General features: G+C 44.4%; 1 protein-coding gene across 4 annotated transcripts in view; it reads left to right on the top strand.

The window, feature by feature from the left end:
* Positions 1-8,824, top strand: part of PDCD11 (programmed cell death 11) — a 45,492-nt gene that overhangs the window by 30,476 nt on the left and 6,192 nt on the right. For all 4 annotated transcript variants that reach the window (XM_039243937.1, XM_039243936.1, XM_039243935.1 and 1 more), the window contains exons 22-27: positions 1,133-1,241; positions 3,355-3,444; positions 3,638-3,740; positions 4,168-4,345; positions 7,367-7,423; positions 7,839-7,961. In XM_039243937.1, the coding sequence (XP_039099868.1) occupies positions 1,133-1,241; positions 3,355-3,444; positions 3,638-3,740; positions 4,168-4,345; positions 7,367-7,423; positions 7,839-7,961 (660 nt within the window). The remainder of the gene's footprint in view (positions 1-1,132; positions 1,242-3,354; positions 3,445-3,637; positions 3,741-4,167; positions 4,346-7,366; positions 7,424-7,838; positions 7,962-8,824) is intronic.

Here is an 8,824-nt window from a genome sequence, read left to right as displayed (position 1 = left end):
TTTTATTTATTTCTAGGAGAGAGAGAGAGAGAGAGAGACAGCGTGAGCAGGGGAGGGTCAGAGAGAGAGGGAGTCACAGACTGAAACAGGCTCCAGGCTCTGAGCTGGCAGTCAGCACAGAGCCCGATGTGGGGCTCGAACCCACGAACCGCAAGATCATGACCTGAGCGAAAGTCGGATGCTTAACCGACTAAGCCACCCAGGCGCCCCACCATATTTTATCTTTGAGATCTGCTCTTGTGCATGTTAAAATAGCCATCATATGAATGTGCTCAACTCTATATGTTCTACAACTGATTGGGGACATTTAAGGTGGTTTCTAGTTTCTCTTTTATAAATAATGCCACAGTGAACATCTCTGAATTCATTCCACTGGGCATCTGTGCAAGGATTTCTGTAGGGTAGAACTAATGGATCATGAGGTATATACATTTGTAACTTTTACTGGTATGTGAAGGTTTCCATTTTTTTGTATTCACCAGTGCCTGCTATTATGTGTTATAGTTTTACCAGTATTGTTTGTACCATTTTATTGATAAGTTTGGTTTTGTTTTATAAATTACTTGAATTGGGAGTTCTGTGATACCTTTGAAGTGATTTATGGGCTGATAACCATATCCCCTTATTGCTTTTCTGAGAAGAAAAAGAATCAACAAAGTGATAATGGCAAGGTAGCATAGGGGATGGAGCCCTTGACTTTTGAGTCAGACCCCTGACTTCAACTCCTGGTTCACTAGCATAAAATGATTTCAGTAATATCTACCTTGCTTAATTCACACATGAGATTGTTGTCACAACTCAGTGAGAGAGTATTTGATAAAGCAGTTCTGCAAACTATTAAGCAGTAGCTAAAGTATTATGAAAGAAGTAAAACAATTTTGTTTCCTAAATTTGTAAAGGTTATTGTAGGCTACTACTTGATAACTTGTTCATACCTTGGTGAGTAAAATGGAAGATTAGCTCTCAGGCAGGTATTATGAACATTCTCCTTGGAGGAGAGAAGTGGAAGTGTGGGAGGTGTGCATGAATGAGGGGGGTACAGTCAATCCGTGACCACTCAGGGGAGATGGTTTCAAGCTAGCAGCCTCATCCAGGGGTTGGCTCACTCTTTCCATTGCTTTCCTACAAACAGTGAGCTGGAGAAGGATGGTTGCACTGCTCTTAACACTCATTCTGTCAGCCCCGTGGAGAAGATTAAACAGTACCAGGCTGGGCAGACCGTGATTTGCTTCTTGAAGAAGGTGAGTAGCGCACACCCTGCAGTGTGATGCCTTCTTTGACAAGAAGGGTGGTGAGAAGCTGGAGACAAAGGCCATTAGCCCTAGGGATTTGAGTCTGTTTGCTACCATCCCGGTTTGTGGGAGACCAGAAGCCCTAATGGAGGAGCTAAAATTATGGCTCGTGAAACAATTAGCAAGCGACTCACTCACAATTCAACATGTTATAGATTAATTGTACAAAAGAGAAAGAGCAATATAGAGCAAGATTTAAAGTAAATGTGTTGTTGGATTCTAGATTCTTGCCTTTGATAAAGTTCGGGTGCAGTGCAAAGTAATACATACCTGGGTGCCAGATTATGTGTTCTAACCCCAAGTGGAACAGGAGTTTAAGAAAGGGAAGAGATCAGTGAAAACTATACTGGTTGGAATGTATCAGAGAAAAAGTTGGATGGGGCTTGACCTTGAGGGACAGCTCCTCTTCATTGCTGCCAAATTCTTCTTCCATAAGCATCTAGCTGAGCATGTCACAGATGCTTGATGCCCATAGTTATCTGTTGTCTGTAGGTGGGGTTCATAAACCCTCAACGCCTTAGGGCGGTATTTAAGGCTCTTCATAATCTGACCTCCTACACCTTGTGTACCAGTCACCTTGAAAACTTTCTTTTTCCCATCTTGTCTTTATTTCTAAACCCAGAGTACCCTTTCTTCCTACAACCCTCTATGGCCCAGCACAGATAATCTCCCCATATTACTAGTTCTGTATATTGCTGTAGCATTTCCATTGCTCTGGTTATTTGCATGTTTATTTGACTTATTCTTTGTAGACTCTAATCTTGAAGGTAGGGTTTGGTTTTTATTTATCACTATAATGCCATGTAGTGGCATTTATCAATATTGGCTGGTTGATAAATGTTTTGTTGAATTGACTTAGAAAATTGGGTCTGTGTGTTTTGGCAGGACACTGTAAACAGTGAAGGATCAAAATCTAAACTGATTTAGGGGCACTTCAGTGGCTTAGTTGGTTGACTGTCTGGCTCTTGATTTTGGCTCAGATTATGATCTCGTGGTTCATGGAGTCATGCCCCACGTTGGGTTCTGCACTGGCAGCATGGAGCCTGCCTGGGATTCTGTCTCTCCCTCTCTCTGCCCCTCCCCTGCTTGTGCACATTTTCTCTTTCTCTCTCTCTCTTTCTCTGTCTCTCTCTCACACATACACCCTCTCTCACCCTCCCCTGTTTGCATGCTATCTCTCTACATAAACTTACAGGGTATCTCTCTAAATAAACTTACAGGGTACCTGAGTGGCTCAGTTGGTTGAGTGTCCAACTTCAGCTGAGGTCATGATCTCGCAGTCAGTGAGTTCAAGCTTCGTATTGGGCTCACTGCAGTCAGCCTGTCAGTGCAGAGCCCACTTCGGATCCTCTGTCCCCCTCTCTCTGCCCCTTCCCTACTTACACTCTCTCTCTCAAAAACTAAATTAAAAAAATTAAAAAATAAACTTAAAAAGAAATCTTAATTGATATAGAAATCAGATGTTGAGGGGCACTTGGGCAGCTCAGTCAGCTGAGCATCTGACTTTGGCTCAGGTCATGATCTTGTGGTTTGTGGGTTTGAGCCCTGTGTCTGACTCTGTGCTAACAGCTCAGAGCCTAGAGTCTGCTTGGGATTCTGGGCCTTCTTCTCTCTGCCCCTTCTCCCACTGGTGCTCTGTCTCTCTCTCAAAAATAAATAAACATTAAAAATTTTTTTAAATTTAATATTAAGAAATCAGATGTTGAGCCCTGGAGATGATTAACCGTTATTGGGCACAGCTGAGCTTGGAGGCGGCAGCAGAGGTCATTGGGATTGTTCCTGCTGCTTGAAGCCATCTCTGAGGTCTTTACCTCCTTATCACCTGAGGCACCAGGAAGGATGCATGGTCGGCTAACCTCGCGAAGGCTCAGAGCTAGACTTTGAGTGAAGTCTGAGAAGTGGGAGAATGGCAGGGGCAGTGGTGTGTAGAGAGTGGATTCCTGCCCCTTGGGAACAGGGCCCCTTCAACCCTGTGATTTTAGGAGAGTCTGTGTTTTAATGAGTGGAAAAGAAGAGATGTTTGTATCCATCCCATTCCATTTCTCTTTGTTTTTTTCTCTAGTACAATGTGGTTAAGAAATGGCTTGAGGTGGAGATTGCTCCAGACATCCGGGGGAGGATTCCCTTGTTGCTCACTTCTCTCAGCTTCAAGGTCAGTGTGCTTGAGATCCCTGGAGAGGAAACCCAGGCTCCCTAAGCTCTACTCAGAGTCTGATGTATGTTTGCAGTGGGTACTAGAAACCATGTTCTTATTCAGGGATTGGTTTGGGAGACACTTGACGTAGAGACTTAAATGCTATAGTTTTGGATAAATGACAGTTAAAGGAATTTTCTGGTGCTTCCAGGTTCTGAAACATCCAGATAAGAAGTTCCGGATTGGCCAGGCCCTGAAGGCTACGGTGGTTGGCCCAGATTCTTCCAAGGCCTTCTTGTGTCTCTCGCTTATAGGTGTGGTGATGAATTCCTGGTCAGGGAAGGGAGGGGGTAGAAAGGAGTGGGAAAGAGTCGTCAGGTAGTGTTCAGGTTCAAGAATGTCTCAGGTATTGGAGTCCTCAGAAAGCCTTTGTGCCTTCTGGGAACGCTTTTTCTCGGGGCTTTGTTCTCTGGTCTGGGCCACTCTTCTAATGTCTGAGTCACCTTTACCGACATAGTTGGTTTTCTCAAGTCTCTCAGAAGGCGCTGTCCACCACATGGCTCTGGGATTCCTGACTACATGGCGTGGTAATGTGGGTCTTCGTGATCATTCTGGTCCCCTCAGCCTAGACACTCCCAAGTCTGAACAGCCTCTGACTTCCCCAGCCTGTGGTTGGCCAGCATTCCACCTTCTTTCGTGGCTTACTTCCTCTTCCCTGAATCAGGTTCATTCTCCTACCAGGTCCTCACAAGCTTGAACAAGGGGAAGTGGCCATGGGCCGAGTGGTGAAGGTGACTCCCAAGGAGGGGCTAACTGTCTCCTTCCCTTTTGGGAAGATGGGAACAGTTAGTATATTTCATGTGAGTGACTCCTACTCGGAGATACCCCTGGAAGACTTCATCCCCCAGAAGGTGGTGAGGTAGGCCAGTTTTTGGTGCTATTTTTGCCTTTTTAGCTCTATGTGGGATTATAAGTTTGTTTTTATTTATTTATTTGTTTTTAATGTTTATTTTTGAGAGAGGGGGAGAGAGTGTGAGCAGAGGAGGGGGAACAGAGACAGAGACACAGAAGCAGGCTTCAGGCTCTGAGCTGTTAGCACAGAGCCCAACATGGGGCTCAAAACCACAAGATCATGTCATGAGCCGAGGTTGGACGCTTACCCAACTGAGCCATACAGGTGCCCCTGGATTTCTTTTTAAAAGTATAGATGTGAAGGGTATCTAGGTAGTTTAGATGGTTAACTGACCTCTTGATTTTGGCTCAGGGGCCCTGTGTCAGGCTTTGAGCCCAGTGCAGAGTCTACTTAAGAATTTTTCTCTTGGGGCACCTGGGTGGCTTAGTCGGTTAAGCGTCCGACTTTTGCTTGGGTCATGATCTCGCGGTTCGTGGGTTCAAGCCCTGCGTCGGACTCTGTGCTAACTGCCAGCTCAGAGCCTGGAGCCTGCTTCAGATTCTGTGTCTCCCTCTCTCTCTGACCCTCCCCTGCTCACGCTGTCTCTCTCTCTCTCTCTCCTAGAAATAAATAAAACATTAAAAAAAAAAAAAAAAAGAATTTTTCTCTCTCTCCCACTGTCCCTCTCCCCAGCTTGTGCACTCACTTGTGTGCTCTCTCTCTTAAAAAAAAAGAAAGTATAGATGTGACAGGTGATTTTATACAAGAAAAAATAGTGTGAAAAAGAATTTTTTTTTTTTGAGAGAGCACAGGTAGGGGAGATCAGAGTGAGGGGGACAGAGGATCTGAAGTGGGCCCTGCACTAACAGCAGAAAGCCTGATGAGGGGCTCAAACTCATAAAATGTGAGATCATGACCTGAGCCAAAGTCGGACGCTCAACCAAGGTACCTCAAAGAAGAAAAGTTCAATTGCTCCCCTCTTTCTCTACCACTTTTCACCATTATACATCTTGGTCTCTATTCAAGACTTTGTAGGTATAATTTTCTTCTATGTAGTAATAGAATTTTATTTTATATGTTATTCTGCAACTTGCTTCTTCTCTCATAGCAGTTTATCATGGACTTTTTCTCTTCCTGTGCTAGGATATCTAAATTTACTTTGTTCTTTTACCTTATTTTTAACATTTTTTTGTATTCTATTTATATATTTTTTTAGTCATCTAAACCTCTGTTGATGGATAGTAACATTGAAGTGAATATCTTTGTCCATATGTTTGGACACGAATACAAATATATCTGTGAAATAAGTTCCCAGAAGTAAAATTGATAGGCCAAATGATGTTATACATTTTGCCAAAGTGCCCTCTGAAAAGACTGTGCCGATGTATTTTCCTATTAACAATATGACTGTTTCTCACATCCCTGCCAACACTGGCTGTTCTTGATTTTTAGTCTAAGCCATTGGCTAGGCAAAAATTGATCTCTCATTTTGGTGTGCATTTCTCCTACTGGTTATTTTCCCTCTTTGTTGGCTTTCACATTTGTTCTGTGCTTTGCTTCTCTAAGTGGCTAGCTCATTTTCCTACTAAAGCATTCATTTTTTTAATGAGAAAAAAAATTGATCTATAGGTGTTCTCTGCAAAAAGATAGGAACCTTTTGCAGTTGGGGGCTGCTTTTTGAGATGTTTTTAATGCACTAAAATGAGCCTGGTTCAGAGTTTTAAAGTCATTTGATAGGGCGAATAAAGTAGCATTGAAGAGGCAGACTTCGGCCTGACACAGTATTGACTTCTGAGAATCCAAGTTGACTGATAGTGGAGCAGAGGCCTTGAGAAGACAGGCTAGAAAGTCTTAATGCTCTTTCCCACCCCAGCTGTGCCAGCCACTAACATCTGTATAATAAATTTGCAACCACTTATCAGAGCTATATAGCACAGAGTTAGCCAGGGCCTAGAAGAAAAGGAATGAGAAATCCAGGATCATTGCTGCTTTGCCTCTTGGGCTTAAAAATGCAGGTATGGGGACGCCTGGGTGACTCAGTCAGTTAAGCATCTGACTTCAGCTCAGGTCATGATCTCAAAGTTCATTGATTCAAGCCCCATGTTGGGCTCTGTGCTGACAGCTCAGAACCTGGAGCCTGCTTTGGATTCTATGTCTCCCTCTCTGCCCCTCCCCTGCTCGTGTGCTCTCTCTCGCTCTCTCACTCTCTCTCTCTCTCTCAAAAATAAATAAACATTAAAAATTTTTTTTAAATGCAGGTGTGACTTTTAGCAAAATATTTATTTTAAATACATTTTATTGTAGCCAAACCTGTGAGTCACATTCAGCTGTGATTTCTTCATCTGTCAAATGTGGATAATAAATTAATTGCCTAAATGTAGACAATCCCTCAAGGTCCCTCCTGTTTGGGGATGAGGATGCTGTGGGCTAGGAGGCAGGTGCATGTCATGGGAGAACTTTGGACTGTTGCTGAGATCCTTTCCACTGCTGAGATTCTGTATTTTGAAATTGCAACTTTGGGTTGCTAAGTGCTGTTTTCAGTGAAAGAAGTTTGGAAACCTAACCAAAGAGTAAACTCTGCTTTCCCTCCTGGAAGTCTCTCCTGCTCAGGCCTCGCTGATCTGTTTCCTCTGATCTGCTGCCCTGAGCCTGCCCTGACACCTAGATCATCCCCTAGTCCTGGTTTCTGGCGGTTAGTGGCTGAGACTGCACACTGCCAAGACCCGATGCCAGGCTCGTATCACCTCCTGAGTACCCACCATGTAGCTCTATGACTCTTCCCGAGGGCTTCATGCCCCCTCTCATTTTCTTCTCCCAGCACCTTCCTTGGGTAAGAAGAGTAGGTAGTGATAGACTGGTAAACTGAGGGCCAGAGTGGCGGCTTGTCCAGAGTCCCTCAGCACGTTCTCAACAGAATGAAGAACAGAGCCCAGGTGTCATGTCCCCTCACTCTTGCCTGTTCGTCCACCTTGTGGAGAGGAGGCTGAGGCTCTGCTGTCTCCTGCGATGCTGCAAAGTCAGCATCTCCTTTTTTTGCTCTCATTCCAGGTGCTATGTCCTGTCTACTACGGGCCATGTATTGACTCTGTCATTGCGATCATCCAGGTGAGTGTCTGTGGTGGGGACGAGAAGGGCACTGAGGAGAGGCTGCACAGAACTTTGGGCTTTCCCCTTTTCTTCTCTGCTTATACACTTCCTACCCTGCCCCATCTTTATCTAGAAAAGCTGCGGGCATTCACATTGCTAGAAGAATGTGTCTGCTCAGGCTCTTGTTGTCCAGGGCAAGGTTCAGACATCTGAATGTGGTGTTCAAGGTGGCCGCGCGGTGCCCCTGGCAAGGGAAGATGATCCGGTCCCCAGTTAGTGGCACGTGTCATGAAGTGGATTGGCCTGCAGTCAGCTTGTTCCAGGGTTAGAAATGGATGTTTCTGAGAACAAGTCACTTGATTATCACAAGTGACTTGGGGATGAATAGGGAAGGGAGGTTTGGGATGTGTGTACATAAGCCTTTCATTCTTAGGACAAACCCGGAGACGAAGAGCAAAATAACTGATCCTGAGATTAACTCCATCCAGGACCTTCAGGAAGGGCAGCTCCTGAGGGGCTATGTGAAGTCTGTCCAGCCGCATGGTGTGCTCTTCGGGTGAGTGAGGTGGGGCTTGGGGGCGAGGGCCAGACGCGAGCGCCCTCCCAGCCCTGTGCTGGTCTGCGGTCTGTGGTGGTCCTCAGTCACCTCCTCTGTGCACAGTATGAAGGGAGGGGAGTCTGTGAATTCCCACCAGCCACCAGTTTTTATTTATTTATTTTTTTTAAATTAAAAAAATGTTCTTAAGTAGTTTATTGTCAAGTTGGTTTCCATGTAACACCCAGTGCTCATCCCCACAAGTGCCTTCCTCCATGCCCATCACACCCCTTCCCCTCCCCCCAACGCCATCTGCCCTCAGTTTGTTCTCCAGCCACCAGTTTTTAAATTCTGAAATATTTTATACTTTTAAAAACAGTTTTGAATTATTCTTATTGGTGTTTTGGATACAAAAGGGCATGGCATGTCCAATTTCAGTTTTCAGTTCATTGGATTTTCTTTGACTTAGTGTTTGATGGTGGTTTGTAACTGTTTGGTGAAATCACATAATGTTCACAGCCAGCAGAGAGCACAGCCTTCTCTGCCATGGTTTCCCCATTTTCACCTCCTCTGGCCTTTTGTGATTGATGCGTTGTGGTGCTCTGGTGTGGGGTGGGAAATGCCCTGAAGGCCCATCTTCATTATCCTCATCATTTTTTCTAGTTTACAAAGCTCCTTTTATTCTTTTGAATGTTGGAAACTTACTTGTGTCGTAAATCCTTGTCACAACCTGGGTCCCTGGGAAAGTGGAGGTGCTAGGCTAGGCTGGGACTCTGTTGTATTTCTGACCACAGGACTCTTATTTTCTTTTTTAATTTAATTTTTTTTTTTTTTTTTTTTTTAAAGGAGAGGTTGTAACTTCTTTTTTTTTTTTTTTTTTTAAA

Source organism: Hyaena hyaena, unplaced genomic scaffold, assembly GCF_003009895.1.
Source record: "Hyaena hyaena isolate Hyena2069 unplaced genomic scaffold, ASM300989v1 scaffold_233, whole genome shotgun sequence".
Classification (NCBI taxonomy): domain Eukaryota; kingdom Metazoa; phylum Chordata; class Mammalia; order Carnivora; family Hyaenidae; genus Hyaena; species Hyaena hyaena.
This window is presented reverse-complemented; position numbering and strand designations above follow the sequence as displayed.